This window comes from Trichosurus vulpecula, chromosome 1 (genome assembly GCF_011100635.1).
Source record: "Trichosurus vulpecula isolate mTriVul1 chromosome 1, mTriVul1.pri, whole genome shotgun sequence".
In the NCBI taxonomy this organism is placed as follows: domain Eukaryota; kingdom Metazoa; phylum Chordata; class Mammalia; order Diprotodontia; family Phalangeridae; genus Trichosurus; species Trichosurus vulpecula.
The window spans coordinates 362869361-362887529 of record NC_050573.1 but is presented as its reverse complement, the minus strand read 5'-3'; the positions used below and the strand labels follow the sequence as shown (position 1 = coordinate 362887529).

At 36.7% G+C, this 18169-nt stretch overlaps 1 protein-coding gene across 1 annotated transcript in view; it reads right to left on the bottom strand.

Annotated features, from left to right (window-relative positions):
- The window catches only part of MOCOS (molybdenum cofactor sulfurase), a gene marked incomplete at its 5' end in the record, with an annotated part of 77827 nt that overhangs the window by 41870 nt on the left and 17788 nt on the right, over positions 1–18169 (bottom strand). Inside the window, 2 exon segments of the mRNA XM_036766679.1 lie at positions 5269–5393; positions 8646–8727. Coding sequence (XP_036622574.1) covers positions 5269–5393; positions 8646–8727 — 207 coding nt within the window.

Sequence of the window (18169 nt, the reverse complement as noted above, 5' to 3'; positions counted from 1 at the left end):
AAGTTTTAAAATCAGATGTTCAAAAACAAAAAAAGTTTTTGCATGCAACTAAAAAATAAGATACACAGGCAATGGGGCATAGAAATTTATCTTGCCCTACAAGAAAGGAAGGGAAAAGGGGATAAGAGGGGAGGGGGGTGATAGAGGGGAGGGCTGACTGGGGAACAGGGCAACCAGAATATAAGCCATCTTAAAGTGGGGGGAGGGTAGAAATGGGGAGAAAATTTGTAATTCAAACTGTTGTGAAAATCAATGCTGAAAACCAAATATGTTAAATAAATAAATTTAAATTTAAAAAAAAAGATATATTAAAGAAGGAAATTAAACAGTTGGGGAAAAGGACAGATTTTTATTAACACCCCCTCAAAAAAGTGATATTGATAACTGGCTCATGTTATTATTAATAATTAATTTATTATATTATAATAATAATTAATTGTGAATTATTCATTAGTCCTTGGTGTATAGCCAGGCCATCAACTTGTAGGAGCAAAGGTCAAGACCAAATTATATGATTAAATAAAAATCAGAGGATAGGGCATTTTATTAAGAGAGCCACAGCCTAACCTAATTAACCAAGCTATTAATGCAAAAAGATAAGAAATAAATAAAAGAACAAACATCAATACAGACTATCTTCATTTCCTAAGGAAGTTTAATCAACATAAGTTATCACAATGCATAGACACCCAAAGAGCCTAGAATCACCCTGCCTCTGATACTTTTTAGTTGTGTGACCCTGTGCAAGTCACTTAACCACTCTGCCTCATTTTCCTCATCTGTAAAATGAGAGATCTGGCCTCAATGGTGCCTCTGAGATCCCATCAACTTCTAAATGTATCATCATGTGGTCCTTGCTTAGAGAACTATGACAAATAGTGGTTGCTGGTTTAGAATGTAAATTTAACTCTTAAGGAAGAGGAGAGCAAAAGGGTATGAGCTATACTACTTCACTGAACATTAAGAAGCAAGAGGGGGGGAAAGCAGGTTTATAGAAAGCTTGCACTTACAGATAAAACTGGAAAGAGAGTAACAGAGAAATATGGAAAATATATACTAAGATTTCTATAGCAAATTTTTTTCTTATTAATAACAGTGGAACCACCCCATTTCAACAACTAACATAGCCCTAGTATGCTACATGAAGCAGTAGAAATGACACAAAAGAAAAAAGAAGGTAGAAACAGCAAGGATTAAATCAAATATAGACAGAGGAGGTCCACATCAAAGGTAACACGACTTTGAGGGACTGAAATTCAAGATATATTAAAGAAGGAAATTAAACACTTGGGGAAAAGCATGGGTTTTATTAATACCCCCCCCAAAAAAAGTGACTGGGAAAATATTGATAACTGACTCATGTGACTACTCTCTGATCTCTCCACAATCTTCATAAGACTTATCCTCATTTATATCAAAGGCATCCTTGATGAAAACATAAGACGAGGAAAGAAGCAAGTTTTTACAAATGCTATCTACAGGGTATCACATCTTTACAGTCACATAACTGATGAAAAGTGTAAACAATAAAAGATGCTACTGGACTTGCAGTTTATTAACTGTAAAAAAAAAGCATTAAATTCTGTGGAATAAAACATGGCTTCACCTCACATGTTCTTGATCAACAAGGAATCCTCATAGGCATATAAAAATCATATAAGATTCCCTGAAAGATGTCACATTGCTTGTTTGATGACCACACACTACACACACACACACACACACACACACACACACACACACACATTAATGCCAAGTGAATCACAAAACAAGAAGTGGTTTTCACAGGTGTTTTCCACTTTTATCAAGGACATCCATTGCAAGGAGCAAATTGGAAGATGAAGTCTCATCAGATGTTCCCACTTGTGCATTGTACGATTTTCATCCATTTCGTCCAGTCCCAGATCATTATAGAACTTCCTAAATGAGATCCATAATGACTCAAAAGAATGTAGCTTGATTATACATACAGAGGCAGAAAAGTGAAAATTACAGATGAAGATGAAAATTATCCATTGTCTCTATTGTGAAATGGAACTAGATGAACAATCTATGTAACTAGTCCAACAGCACAAGTATCTTGTGACAGTCACTAAGAGTGGACAATGAACTGGGCCCCAGCTTGAATACGAAAAGGGCGTGGCTTATCCTTGGAAAATCCCATCATGCTTTTAATTGCCCAAAGACAATCCAGCCCGCTTTCTTCCTACTGCTCAGTTCCAGATCCAACTTATCGTCCACCTTCAGTGTGCCTCTCTAAGTTATATGTACTAATGGACCACCTCCATAAGTTGTCCATACCACTGCAAATCATAGTGTGGGCAACAGGTAATCTTCATCAAATGAGTTTAATCAAATGAGATCAAATAAAATAGTAATTATAAAGGACTTAGCACAGTGTCTGGCACATAGTAAATGATATAAAAATGTTAGTTATTATTATTAATCCACTTTTTTTCCTGTGTGGATGGTTAGATCAACTTCTTTAAAGTGATTGTGGACACATTTTAGAAGCATTTGCACTATTTTGGGTCTTGCTACAATCAGTACATCATTTGCAACCAGAACATTTGGAAAATCTCACCCTCTAGAGGGACTCCCTTCTCAACTTGGGCTCTGCCCTCAATTTCCTCCATGACAGTAGAAAACATCTTGGAGGAGCAGATGTTTCCTTGCCTGACATTAATAGTCAGATGGTTGAACAAAGTCATCTCTCTGACCTCCATCAGAGAATCATTTATGATGTTGACATATGTATGAGAGATCTATTATTGGACAAGGGTCTTTAAGGTGGCATTTGGTTTTACAAAATCAGAGATTTTTTTTTAAACAGTTAAACACAGTGGCATCTTTTGGTCTTTAAGTCTTGCAGTCAATTGTGAGACAGTAAAGATGTGATCTACTACAGAATATTGCTTTCAAAGGCTTAACTATTTTACAAGGCCTCAGTATATGTGTAGTTTATTCTCATTAACATTTATATAAATTGGAAAGTGAGCTATGAACTGGAAGTTATTAGTGTTCTTTCAGTTGCTTCCTTGGGGGTGATAAAGAGCTGAGATTCTTTTATATTTTCCCTTCCTTCAGATACCACAATGCCCTCTTTATTACGTTGGCTCTAGAGCAGACCTCTTCTGTCTAGCTGTTTTTCTCATCTTTTGTTTTCTTCATTGTCATTTCCATTTTCTCCATAAACAGGTCCAGAGCTGTGATGTTTGATTCCAAATGGGATGGCTCTACTATCCTTGGTGATGGAAAGGATTTTGTAGAAAAATACTTGCATTTCCATTTTTCATGTTTGTTCCCCTCTTTCCCTTTTGATCCTTAAATTCTTTTAATTTGACTTTGCTTATTTGGATCTTGTGCCAAGCTTTCTTTAAACTTGTTTTTTCTTTTGTTGTTTCTTACTGTTTTATGAGGTGATTCTGCTCATAATTTTCTACTATACTTCTCCATAAAATTTTACCAATGAGTTTATATTTTAAACTGGGTTTGCCCTGGGCTGTTCTATCTCTGCACTTCAAGAAGAACAAGTATTTACTGGCTAATGAGTCTTTTATGCTTTTCTTTTAAGTTCTTGTTACAGCAATTGATTTAAATCAGTTAAAGTATTGTACAAAATTGCTATCATCCATGTCAATGTACTTTCCTACAGCCACTTTCCATTTTAGATATCAAGAACTTGTTTGAATGTGTCAGATTGGAGTTGTTTCGATTGCATGCCATATCTTTTTCTCATTATTCTTTCTTCTGCTCGTTGTTTATCTGTTTTAATTTTTGCCCTAAAAAGCTGATGGTTTCACCATACACATCACTACCACAACAGTACCAAGTCATTTCCTGTATGTCAAAATATTTTCAATTTCTTTTTTTTATTACTTGGTGTTCATTGTATCTAGGACTTGCCAATTCTTTTCTCTAAGAAAATGTTGGTAATTTATAGACAAAATTTCTGAGTAGTCTACAAACCTAGGTCCTACTCCTGATCCTATTTTCCAATATATTTTTGCCGTTTTTGCATGAGTTATCAACTATCATAGCCTATGTTAATGCAGTTTTTGAGGGTCTTTGAATGATTTCTATGTAGAATTTGTCTATCTCAGCAATAGATGTTGGTACATAAGCTGTGATTATTTTCAAGGTGGTCTTTTTGCAAATAATTGCCATGAGTCCTATAATTCAATATAAATACAGGCCTCCATGAAATGATGCTTCTTTTTTCCCTTTTGATCCATTATAAAAACCTAATTTTTAGTATATTCCATAAATAAATATTAAGAAAGCATAATGTTTGATATCATTATTAGTGAATTGAATGAATACATAAATAAAATTTCTTAATAAGCCGGCATTCTGGATGAGATCAGACTTTTGGGCATCTAGTTATTGTAAGTCAACGCACCAGGGCCTGATCACTCCATTGCATACTAATACTTATATCAATACTTACAGAAGTCATGAAGTCATGAGTATGGCTTTCTCTCTACAAATTAAGATTGAAACACTTCTATTCTTTAGTCGATTGCCCTCATGAATTACAAGAGCTATCACCTGCTGCCATGTTTCTGGTGGTGAACCTCTTCAAACATAACTAGGCTATTGCTCAAGTGATGAACACACAACACAGACCATCACTAAGGCCAGCATTCCTGGCATCTTAAGTCTTTAAGAACCAACGTCATTTCCTTATCATATTGAAGCATAGGAGAAAGACTTCAGAGTGAAAAGGTCACTGTATAAGGAATAATGTCTTATATTTGAATGATAGTTTTTATTTTTAAAGAGGCCCCTATACTGCCTCCTTTGAACCTCCAAACGCTATTCACTTCCAGATGAAGAAACTAAAACTGTCACACAGTAAGATTAAGCAATTTGCCTAGGGGCAGAGGCAAGGTTAGAACCTATGTCTTCTGATGGTAGCCTAGTGCTTAATAATTTGTTAGGTGCATCATATCAAAAACTTCTGTAAGTAAGCTCAATACAGGTCTGAAGACCTGAAACTTGGAAGAGAGGGGTTGAGATCAACCTTGAAACCTTCTCAAACAGCATATCTACCATTACACATTCACAAGCCAAAAATATGTCAACTTGTCAGGAATAGGGTCAGTAATTTCTCCTTTCTAATGTGAAAGATTGCACATGCATAAGAATATGTGTTCCTATAAATTAAGTCCACATGTAATACTGATGTGTGCAAGGACCAACATGAACCTATGGTCTGATGAACTTAGATCGCAATTTTCCAAGAACCAAGCTAAATTGATTTACCTTTTCTATGTTCCTTATTTGCACTTCTTTTGAAATTTGAACTCTGTTTGATCAAACGACAATGACGACCAAAAAATTTTGACAACCAGTCTGAAATTTTTTCCCCACAATCATACGTATTTACCCTAGAAAGAAAAAGATGCAGAGATGGTTAGTCTTTCTTTAAGCAATAATCTATAATTGCCCCCAATTTTTTTAAATTTTCAAATGCAAGGGCAAAAGAAAATTTGTTTAAACAACACTCAGGTTAAGTGGAATCTCTAAATAATTCTTAAAAGCAAATAGAGTGGTGGGGAGGGGGGAGAAAGAATGTTTTTAAAGACAGAGAAAATTGACAATTTTGATAAAATGCTTAAAAGCTGCTGCCTGTGTGAAGGGGAGAATAAAGCTTTAGAAATCATTTTGAAAAGCATTATATATGTAATTATAGCCATCAAGAACCACAAAGCTTAGAATTTCACACTTTATAAGAATTACAGCCTTACTATTTGAGAAAGCCCTAAGGTCACAGTTTTAACTTGTTTCTTGATCCTGCTTTTTTTTTGAGGAGGGGAGGGAGTGAGGAGGAGAAACATGCGAGTCTCTGAAAAATAGGTAAACACTGATGGGCTTTGTTATATAATGTTCTAAATGTGATTTGGGAGGTGCAAACACAGGTGTTCTTAAAAATCTTCTTTATTTCTTTTTCTACTAAGGAAAACAAACCTAACATCTTGCTCTTGAAAGGTGAGACAAACACAAGATCTCATTACGTAGTGAGCAACCCTTTCTTGCGGGCTTTTAGGAGATTGCCTATAAAGGCCGTTTTTGACAACCAATTTTGTCACAAATATAGAATAACACCAAACTAACTGGATTTTTTTATACAGCACATCTTACCCCTCTTCTGAAAATATTCAGTCCAATAATTTCTCAGTCTGTGCAGCACACAGAACTACAACCGTTAAAACACAGATATATGAAATAATGAAGAAATTTTTAATGTTCAATTATATTCCAATATTCAATGCCTTGGTGAGCTCCTTGATGAGAGTGATGATCCCAATGGTATAGATTTCAATCCATCCATGTCCTGCCCTGGTCCTCCTAGAAATACTACAAAGGATTTGCCTAGCCCAGCATGATGGAGACATTTCTCTAGGCCTATCAACATTCCATGAGTAACAGGGCTGCACCTGGGCTGCCTGTCTATAATCCTCTCCTTTTCCAATCATACATTTCCTACAAGATATCTTCATGCTATTTTCCAGCTCACAAGTAATCTTCAGTAAAATGAATAAGTAGGTTCAGCCTACTTCTACCCATCATCCAGCTATCAACTATCCATGAATTACCCATAATTTCAGTTCCCAGAGACTGTGGTATACATGATTTGCAGCCATTTGGCATCATTGGGAGAATACTGGTATTAAAAAGATGGCTTGCAGAGCAATAGCTTGTGGTCATTAAAGGTACAGATCAATTTCCCTAACACAATCTAGTCTGAATTCTTCCAGTGCTTTATCCATTTGCAGTATTTGTCTAAGAGGTTTGTGTGTGTGTGTGTGTGTGCATGTATACACACATACACATGTGTGTATACATCCATACAGAGAGAGAGAGAAAATGGGCTGCCCATCCAACTATACTTAACAGTCATTTATTTATATATTATTACCATGTAAATAATAAAATATGTACAAGAATTATAGAGAGTAGATAGAAGTTATTCCCAGAGGGTAACCTGTTGATCCACTTCATAGATATAAGAAACCCTCAATTTATCTAATGCTGAAAAAAAAAAAGCTTTGAGTAAACTGTTAACCTGTAAGTGTTGTTTAGTCAATTAGTCACATTCAACCTTTTGTGACCCCATCTGGGGTTTTCTTGGCAAAGATACTGGAGTGGTTTGCCATTTTCTTCTCTAGCTCATTTTACAGATGAAAAAACTGAGGCAAAAAGGGTTAAGTAGCTTGCCCAGGATCACACAGCTAGTAAGTGTCCAAGGCCAGATTTGAACTCAGGTGTTCCTGACTCCAGGCCCAGAGTTCTATCTACTGCACTACCTAGCTGCTGTTAACCTATTTACTACACCTATAGAGCACACTTTAAAGCATGCAATCATGAATGCAATGGAATACTATTGTGCTATAAGAAATGATGAGACTCGGGTTCAAACTTGTAAGATTGAAGAATATTACTTTCTCTTTCTCTTTTTTGTTTCTTCTTTCTCATGGTTTTTCCCATTAGTTATGATTCTTCTTTACAACATGGCTAATGTAAAAATACATTCGATATGAATGCATATGTAGAGCCTATATCAAATTGCATACTGTCTTGGGCTGGTGGTAAAGATAGGGAGAAAATTTGGAACTCCAAATCTTATGGAAGTGAATGTCAAAAACAAAAAATAAATAAATAAATTTTTGAAAAAGGATGCAATCTGGTTCAAGGGAGTTAAGTCATGTACTTGGGCCATAGACAATGACACTATCGTTCTTTTTACTATTTTCTACCTGATCCAAGAAGCCTCAGGTTCCAGCACCCAAGAAGCAATACCTATACAGATAATAAACATCTGCATAGAGGATTGGAACCCTTGAATCTGGGAATGCAGAGACAAGAATGTCTAATAGACCCTAACCCAAGGCCATGGAAAGAATCAGATGCCATCCCCTTCCTTTTTTCCCATTTTTCAAATCCCCCTCAACAGTTTAAATGCTCAAAGAATATAAAGCATAAATCTGGGAAGTGATTAAATTAAAATGCTAAAAAGCACAAAGCAAGATTGATAAGTCAGAAAACTGGTTAGGACTCTCATAGTCTACATGGGCAGCTGAGGCTTCTCCTGTGCATAGGAAATGCCAGAAACCTTACCATATTTCTTTCTTCATGTACATGCAATCCAGATGTTAGCAGTGGACCCAAAGATAAATTTTTTCATAAATTTTTTATTATCTTATTTTTAATTTATGGAATGAAACAAGCATTTCCATAACATAGTATAATAAAAAAGATGATCTTGTGGAACATTCGCCCACCTAGAAATGCCTAAAGTCTTAGTAAAAAGTCACACTCCTGTACCATGAAACCAAATGCCAGGTGATGACACCACAAAATTTTCATCTCAATGAATCTGGCTTCAGATGCATAAGTTTGTACAAAAGCTATCTTTTATCTTTCTGGTATGGCTACTAACCACAGAATTGCCCATTTGCTGGTAAATGATAGGAAAACCAGTAAGTTCACTAAACAGTATAATATAAATACTGTAAATAATTTATCATTACCCTAAAAAAGAACATTTGCCCATCACCTACTATGCAGCACTAGAGTATCTACATGCTTACAATACACTTAGAAATCAAAATCAGAGATCTGCATTCTAAAATTCTTACCTGTCTGCACAGACTTTGCTCTGACAAATCTGTTGCTCTTCCCCACTATTTTCATCTAGAGGCACATCTATAGGTTCCATCCCTGCATGAATAAAGGTTAAAGACAATTATTATACCCAAAAACTATATCTAAGTAAATTTCTTTAGCTAAACTAAAAGTTGCTTGTATAAAGGACATGTGTGGCCCTTGGTAATCTTTTTGCAACACAGAGATTTTTACCCACCTTTTTGTCAACAGATCATCTGATGCCACATCCAGGGCTCTTTTTATTTCACTGGGCTGCAGGTGTACACACTTGCCCGGGGTTCAAATTTACACTTGCTGCATCCACAAATGAACCATGAACCTCAGTTTCCTTATTTACAATATGGGTATAATAATATTTAGATTCTCTATTTTAACAAGCTATTGTTAAGAAAGTCTGTAAATCTTCAGGAGACAGGGCCCAGAATTGTGATTTCATGAATGTAACAAACTCGTAGATGAGGAAATTCTTCTACCAGTATAATTCAGCACCTTCTCTGCAACTAAGACCCTATAGCACTAAGAAACTAAGTGATTTATCCAAAGTCACACAACCAGTATGCTGGTTTAGACTTGGATTCAAGTCTTCCTGGCTTACCCATTATACCGTGCTGCCTCTTCAAAGCATTTTGTACATATTATTTTGTACATTATTATTCTCAGCAGATAAGCTCTCCCCATTGCTACTAATAAGAGACTGCATAGTGCAGTAGAAAGGACATTAAACAAAGAGGAAGTTGGGAGCGAGAGAATTTGGATCTGGATTAAAGATCTTCCCTGCCCATTAATCCCCTTAATAGGTCTCTGGTGGAGCTAGTTAAGGGAAGCTTGATTAGGGGAGGCTTGTTTGTAGGAAGGCCCACACTCTTTTGCTAATTAGGTGTGAAGCCCTTGGGGCCTAAAAAGTGTGCATGCGTGTGTGTGTGTGTGTGTGTGTGTGTGTGTGTGTGTGTGTGTGTGTGTATACACTGAGGGTAGCTGTTAAGCTCAGAGAGAGAAAGAACTTTGAAGAGAGAGAGAGAACTGCAAGGGCTCTCAGAGTTGCAAGCTCAGAAAAAAAAGAACAAAGTAAAAAAGTGCACAGCAGAGAACAAAAGAAAACTCACAAGGAAGCAAAGAAAAGATGGACAATTTTCAATACAACATGTATTATTTATCATATAGGCTTTCTTAAAATGAAAATCTATTGTTATATATTTTGAATCCTCTCTTATGTTCTCCTATGCATATGACATGCTTTTTTTCCTTTCTTTATATTTAAGTTTCAATATTTAATTTATGATATGTTTTGTTCCTTTTCTCTATTCTGTATTTGTGTTCTTGCCCTTGTGTCTAAAATAAAATTTAAAAAAAAGAACTGCAAGCTCTCAGAACTGAGGGAGGAGAGGATGCAGGCAAGCAGACAGCTAGGATTTGTGAGTGAGTGTTTACTGGAAGGCCTCATCAGAAGGGAAAGTTACGGGATGGCTTGGCTCCCTGCTGTGATATTGTGTTTTAATTTCCTTGCTGTTATAATGAAGTGGACTTACTGGTTTGGGGATACAATTACTGATATGTTGAATTGGAATTATTGGTTTTGGGATCTGGTCCTCTGGTGTCCGAATAAACATTTTATGTCTTCTGCCTTCTGTATGGAGAGTCTCTTATATTCTGTGATACTAAGCTGTACAGGCATATTCATGGTCAGTATCAATATTGTGAATCTTGCCTTACTGATAACACTTTCAAAAAAAAGATGTTAACTTTGGAGTCAAAGAACTTTGCTTCAAAGTCCTCTGACTTCCACTTGTGACCTATACAAGACATTTTACCCCTTGTCTCAGCTATGGAGAAGGAGAAGGAATAGGAGGAAGAGAAGAAGACAGAAGAGAGAGAGGAAAAGAGAGAGAGAGAAGGAGAATGAAGAGAGAAAGAGAGTGGAAGAATAAGAACAGAGAAATGGGAGACAGAGGGAAGAGAGAAAAGAGGTACAGGAGAGAAGGAAGGAAAGGCAGAGACTTTGAATGGCAGACTAGAGCTTTAGAGCTACAGATAAGTAGAGAAGCCAGCCTCCACTATATTCCATAGCCCCAGAGAGTGGACTCCCTTTAGTGAAATTATTTCCTCTCTTCTTGTTTGAGCTGAGATTTTATCTCACTCCCAGCTGAAAAGTTCTTTTACTCTTGTTAATTCCCCGGTATATTCTGTAGAACTTCTCCAATTTCCATTCACTATTTTGCTTGGATAAATGGCTTTATTTGCTCTTTACTATTCACAATGGTCTTTTGTATAACCAGTGTTTGGTGGGAAAGGTCTAAGCTGATGAGCATAAACCAAGGGCTACTCTCCCCTTGAGAGATGGAGGAAGGGGCTTTCACTCTGAACTCCCCCCACCAGAGACTTTTTTTTTAACAACTTGCTATCTTACCATGCCTTCCACATCTCAAACTTGTAAAATTAATGTTTTAACCCATTTTACATTTATTCCTTTTATTTATAGTTTTACTTATATTATATATTTATATATTACATGTATACATATTATATTATGTATATACATATATTATATTATATTTATATTATATAATATAAATATATTACATTTATTCTTTTTCAATTTTGTCTTATTAAAATAGACCCTACATTCTAACTTGTCAAGATTTTATTAGCTACTGACTATGTCATCCGGTATGTCAACTATGCCTCTCATATTTTTGTCATTTGACAACTTTATAAACATGCCTAGTCAGTGATAAAGATGTTACATAACAGAGGGTCAACCATAGATCACTAGGGCCCTTCAGTGGAAATCCCTAATTTATACTTAATTTACATTAATTACTCTAAGAGACTTATAAGTCACAGAAGCCAGCAAGTTGGCAGATAAAACACATTCTTCAAAATCTTTAACTCTCTGTGAACTGATTCAACCATTCTGTAGAGTAACTAAGAACTATGCCCAAAGGGCTATAAAACCATGCATAACCTTTGACCTAGCAGTACCACTACTAGGTCTGTATCCCAAAAGAGATAAAAAACAAAAAGTAAAAGAACATATATGTTCAAAAATATTTATAGTGGCTCTTTCCTGCGGGCAAAGAATTAGAAATTGAGAAATAATAGAAATTAGAAATTCCCCATCAGTTGGGGAATGGTTGAACAAATTGTGGTATATGATTATGATGGAATACTATTATACTGTAAGAAATGATGAGCAGGATGCTCTCAGAAAAAATCTGGAAAGACTTGCATGAGCTGATGCAAAGTGAAATGTGCTGTGTACAAAGTAACAGCAATATTGTAAGATGATCAGCTATGAATGACTTAGCTATGATCTGAAATACAATGATCCAAGACAGCTCTGAAGGACTTACAATGAAAAATGCTATCCATCCCCAGGCAAAGAACTAATGGTGTCTGAATACAGATTGAAATATATTTTTATTTAAATTTTCTTTATTTATCTTGGGAAAAAAAACCTTTAACTCTCAAAACCTTCCCCCACCAAAAAAAAGAGGATTGATGCACCATAGGTAAAACAATTACAGCTGAATCCACAGACTAAAGAGAATCCCTACAAGTTAAGATCCTTGTGAATTAACAACCCATAACAATAATCCTTCAAATGCTCATTCAGTGCCCCTTTCTCAGAAGATATTATTCACCCAGCAAAAAAGGTAACCTGAACCCCTGGAGCCCATCCTAGGATCCCTTCAGCTGTAGAGACACTGATGGTACATGCAGCACATGAAGCAGCGGACACTGATTCCACCCAGCCATTTGAGGAACAGGGAGAGGAGCCAAAACCATACTGCCTTCTAATTGGACCTAGACTTAGTTTAGAGACTCCTAAGGTTACAGAGACTCCATGGAACATACTGTGGGCTGTCTTCCCACTCTGCAGAAAGTAGCAGCCAGGGATATAGCCCCCAAAAGGTGGAGAGTCAAGTGAGGAACTGGGATAGGGAGAGGAGAGCAACTTGTATGATTGTGTTGGGCCTGAAGGAAAGGTGACTGAAACACAGCTGGGATCAACGCTGTCCCCCTAAAGTTTACCCAGTACACACACACACACACACACACACACACACACACACACACACACACACACACACATACAGTTTGAGAGAGAGAGAGAGAGAGAGAGAGACTCAGACATGTGAAACCTACATCCCCTAAAAGGTTCAGCAGGAGGCTGTTTTGCAGCCCAAACTCAGGGCTGTACCATCAGCAAGGGAGAAAGTCAGAAAGCAACAGGAAAATAGAAGGAAAGAGAAAAAAACTACTCTGAGATGTGATCATTCAATGAATGCTGAATCCACCTAAATGTACTGTAGCTGAGCTCATATCAAATCATCTTTTCCATAAGAATAGTATGGATTGCTTTAGTGAAGACTTCGATAAAATTAAGGTATGTTATATTTATAATACTCCCCTGATCCATCACTCCAGTGACCCTGTCAAAAAGGAAATAGGTTAGTCTTACATGACCTGTTCTTGATTATATGCTTGTATGAGATCAATGCTTCCTTCTATAATTATTCACTAACCATCTCTTTAATAATCCATTCTAGATTTTCCCAAGAATCAAAGTCAAAACTCATTGATCTATAGTTCACAGGACCTATTCTTTTTCATTAAAAAGAAATTAGGACAATTTTTGCCCTGCTCCAGACCTGCAGTACCATTCCCATTGTCCACAGCTTTCCTATTTGGAAAACTCAGGAATCATACTCTTCCATGGAGATCTTTCCCTTCTCTGAATTCCTTATACTGCATACTATCCAGCCTTGAATTTGAATCTGTCTTGCACTGTATTTTTCTTTAGACTGCCAAGTCCTTTTAGGGCAAGGGCCTTTGTCCTTCTCTTTCCATTGTATCCCCCTCAAAGCTTGGAACAGTTCTCCCTCCTAACTAGTTTAAAGGCCTTAAAGATCTCCCCAAAGGAAATCAAACCTGGTGGTTCTGGTCTCCTAACCAAGATTATAAGAGGCAGAAGAGTCCCATAAAACAATTATTATTCCTTCATTGTCAGAGAAGGGTATAATTAGCCATAACTGAATGCCAACCTACTTTCCCCAGTGTAACCAATTGTAATGTTCCCAGACCCCCTCCTTTCCTGTGTGTCAATAAAGAGGATTCCCCTTTCTCAGTAAGGTCATTGGCCTTACTAAGGCGGCCAGTCTGACCCATTTTGTTAACAGTTATGTGCATTGCTTTAGCTCAAAGAATATACCTCAGTTTATCTTTATTGCATTGACTCACCATGATATATACAAACATACATACATACACACATGCACATATTCCTATAACAAGGGAAAAGGAAAGGATTATATTTTGAAATGAAATTAAGCATAAAAAGAGCCAATACTCTCAACCTCTGAAGTCCTTGAAAGGGTCTAGAAGTCCCTTTCATAATCTCCATAAAGATCTCCTTTCATTTCTTCATCTAATTAAAACTTTCTTTCTCAAACTCCAGACTTTGAGAAAAAGAAAATTATCAGTTTTTGATTGGTCTCTTCCTAAGCCTCAGGCATCATAAGGAGTGAGATGGGAATCTATTGATGCCACCCAGAAGACAGAGGCAAGAGACTCGATAAAGTGGAAAGAATCCTCCTCTGGATTAGGATGATCTGAGTGTAAATCCTGCCTCTTCTCGCTTACTACCTATGTGCCCCTGGTGAAGGAATTTAACCTCCCTGGCCTTCAGTTTCCTCATCTGCAAAATGAGTGATGAACTAGAAGTCTCCTAAGGCTCTTCCCATCCCTTGATCTGATCCCATGCCTTTACATAGAACAGAGGATTGGCAAATAACCAGAACAAAACCAGGTCCTTTGGAGAAAGAGTTATTGGTTGAGTCCTCAATGAATCAGCCAAGGCTTAGATTGCATCTGAGTCCAAGTACAAAGTCATAAGTCATTCTTGAAAAGACAATGGAACACGATCAAAGAACAAGATTTCTGAGCTTCACTCCTTTTAGTGCCATGCCTTCCTCAGATTCTAGCCATCCAAGTGACCCTCATTGTGACAACTCGGTCATGCTCATGCCAACTTAAATAGAGGAAACTATTGGCTTATTTCTTATTTTGTTTTCTTGATTTTTTTAAAAACTATGCCCAGACCAATCCCTATGCATGCTCCAGTTCAACCCTCTACTACACTAGTACTGCAACAGTATTGTTTGCTATTATTTTTCCATAGAAATTGAAATATAGCCACTTAAAACATTTGTTTTCTATGGTAAAATATGTTGCAAGTTTCAAATGTCCTAAGATGTTTTGGAAAGCAATTTATTTCTCAGCTGAAAATTTACTCTAAAATTGGCATGAATTTAGGGGGACATATTTACGGATAGCTGTCGTATGACATTTTAAACAATTTGTTTTATTTATATCTTTTGTTTCTCTAGTACAGTCATTTCCCATCCCACCCTCAGGATTGAACTCATTTTTGACAAAGAAAAATCAATCAGAAAAGAGCATCTGATACAGAAACTTTGTATTATAGTAAATATATATATATGTATGTATATATATATATATATATTCTAGTAGTTCCTGTCTTCTCTACCATGAGTGAGAAGAGATGTTGTTATCTCTTCTCAAAAATTTTCACTGTCTTCTCTATTTCTCAAAATTCAATTTCCTTTTAGTAGTTTTTCATTTACATAGTTGTTGTCATTGTATATATTGTTTTCTTGATTTTGCTTATTTCATTCTGTATCAGTCCACACAAATCATCTCACATTTCTCCAAATTTCTCATATTCATCTTTTCATACTATATAGTCTATTACATTCACATACCATAATTTTTTCATTTATTTTCCAATAGTCTCCTGCTCCCATTTTGTTTCTAATCCTCTGCTACCATTAAGAGTACTGCTATGACAATTTTGGCATACATTGGATATTTGTTTCTGTCTTTACTTCTTTGCAGTATATAACCTGTAACAGGATTGCTGGGTCAAAGGGTATGGACAGTTTGGCCACTTTTCCTGCATAACTCTAAGGTGAAATCCAAAATTGTTGGACCATTTCTTAACTTCATCAACAATGTGTCTTATCATGTGATCTTGTTGTCATCTGTCCATAATCCATAATTCCATAACCCCCTGAAATCTGCATTCTGTCCTTAATACTCTACTGAAACTGTTCTCTCAAAGGTTGCCAGTGACCTTCGCCAAATCCATCCCTAGTCTCTCCTTTGCCTATCTTAGACATCATCAAACAATTTTCTTTCATTCAATCGATCACTTATTCAGTCATTTATTCAAATCTACCCTTATAACATGCAAATATAAATCCACCCAACAATAGAACCAATGACCTTGTGGTCAATTTTCTTAAAACCCTAATTTCATTATGTTGCTCTCCTCGAAAACATTAGAGGGCTCCACATGCCTGTAAGATAAAGTCCAGACTCTGAAGCTTGGTATTCAAAGACCTTCATAATCTGACCCCAATCTACTTTTCCAACTATCTGCCACTACTCCATAGTAGACAGACTACCACCCCTGCCCCATCCTCAGATAGACTTTTCTCCTATCTACCTCTATGCCTTCCCCCAGACCCTTATACTGCTCTTTTCTCTTTTCTCTGCAATATAGGCAAATGTTTCTGCCAACCTACCCAAATTCTATTTAGCTTTGAAGACCCAGTTCAGATTCTACCTGGAAGCATTCCTTCATCATGACAGTGCACAGTGATCACTTCCTCCACAGAAACCCTCTAACATTTTTGTCAACACCAATCCAATCTTCTGGCAGTTATATGCTGCCTTTTATTATGTAACTATTCTATGTGTGTTTCATGCCTCCAACTGGTTTATAAATTTCATAAGTCATGTCAATTTCAAGAGTCATGTCATAGTTTTTTGCATGCCACTTAGGATATGGTTTTCCAATTAATACTTATACTGCATGCACTGCATTGGGAGTAGGAAGGGTAGTGGAAACCCAAAGATGACAAAGCTATTATTATCTCACCAAACTCCTATGAGACTTGGCATTTGGAAAATTCTTAGATTATCCTTTTAGAGCAAATGATACTCATGTAAATAGAGAACATAATGAATAGCCTCATTTGAGTGCAGGAAGGCATTAAACCATACCCTAGTCTCAATAAGGAGGGAAGCAAGCCTTCTTTCCTTCCCTTTTGCTTTCTTTCATTCAAGAAACATGGAAAAACAACCAAAGGACTTTGTAAAAGAGGCTAGATTTGAAGACGTAGCATTAATATCATGAGTTTACTTTTTCCCCCAGGGCTATACTGTTCATAGTTTTAAAAAAAGATGAAAACAAAGGCTTGCCCGATGCCAGAAAAGAAAATGGTCAGAAATCTGTGGGTTTGGAGTTAAGGTTACATTGTGTTATGTAATAGCAACACCCACTGGCCACATTGAGAACATCTCAGCATACTCTTAGCCTTGCTAAAAACAGCTTCCATTAGCCCTGCCACACTGAATAGAATGATAGAACTACCTAAAGACTTTTCTTTTCTTTGCGGGCGGGGGGGAGGGTCCAAGTTACTGTACTTCCCTGGGACGGCCAGAGGAGGAATGAGAGCTAATAATGTCAAATATAGAGCCTGGGATAGGATTTCCATTAAAAATTATCTCAGAAAAGTTAAAGCTGACTGTTCATGTCACAGGATCATGTCAGAATTTTTTAGAAAATTAAAGGAATTCACTAGACCATCTGGAGAAAGTGACATTGTAGAATTCCAGTATTAATTTCCTTCTGTTTTCTCCCAGAAGCCCTAGATTCTCACCAGTCTCTGAACAGGGACCTTCAGCTCACCAAACTTGCAGTGAAAATGAACCTCGCCCTGTCACTTTGCCTCTTTTGCTTATTTCAGATTATTTCCATAATCAGCAGGAGTTAAAGCTATCAGTTTACTTTCATAGGGTTACAAAAACACCTTGCTAGCTGCTAGGAAAAATACTCAGTTGTCTGTTCATTAAAACATAAGCAATCTCTGACTCCTGTTCTACTAAAATAAAAATAATATATTATATATACATAATGCTTTATACTTTAAGGAGTCAGTCAAGAAATTCTTAAGTACATGTTCTTTGCAGGGCACTGAGATAGGCACTGGTGATGAAAGAAAAAAATGAGATAGTCCCTACCTTCAAGAAGCTTAAAATCTAATGGGGAAAACAACATGTACATGAATAATAAGATGCAAGATATATGGAGATTAAATACAAGGTAATTGGGGCTGGAGGATGACACCAGAAGCCAAGGGAATCAGCTATGAAGGGAACCATGGATTCTAGGAAACAGAGATATAAGGAGAAAATAGATTCCAAGTGTGAGTGACAGTGTATGCAAAAGCACAGTGACCAGAGATGGGAGTAGCACATGTGAAGCATAGAAAGAGGTCAGTTTGGCTGAACTGAAGAGTGTATAAAAGAGAGGAACGTACATGACCCACAGCCTATACGTGATCTTCTTACCAGAGTTGCTCTCTCCCTCCTGGGACCAGTAGAGAATGTGGAACCCCATTCCTTC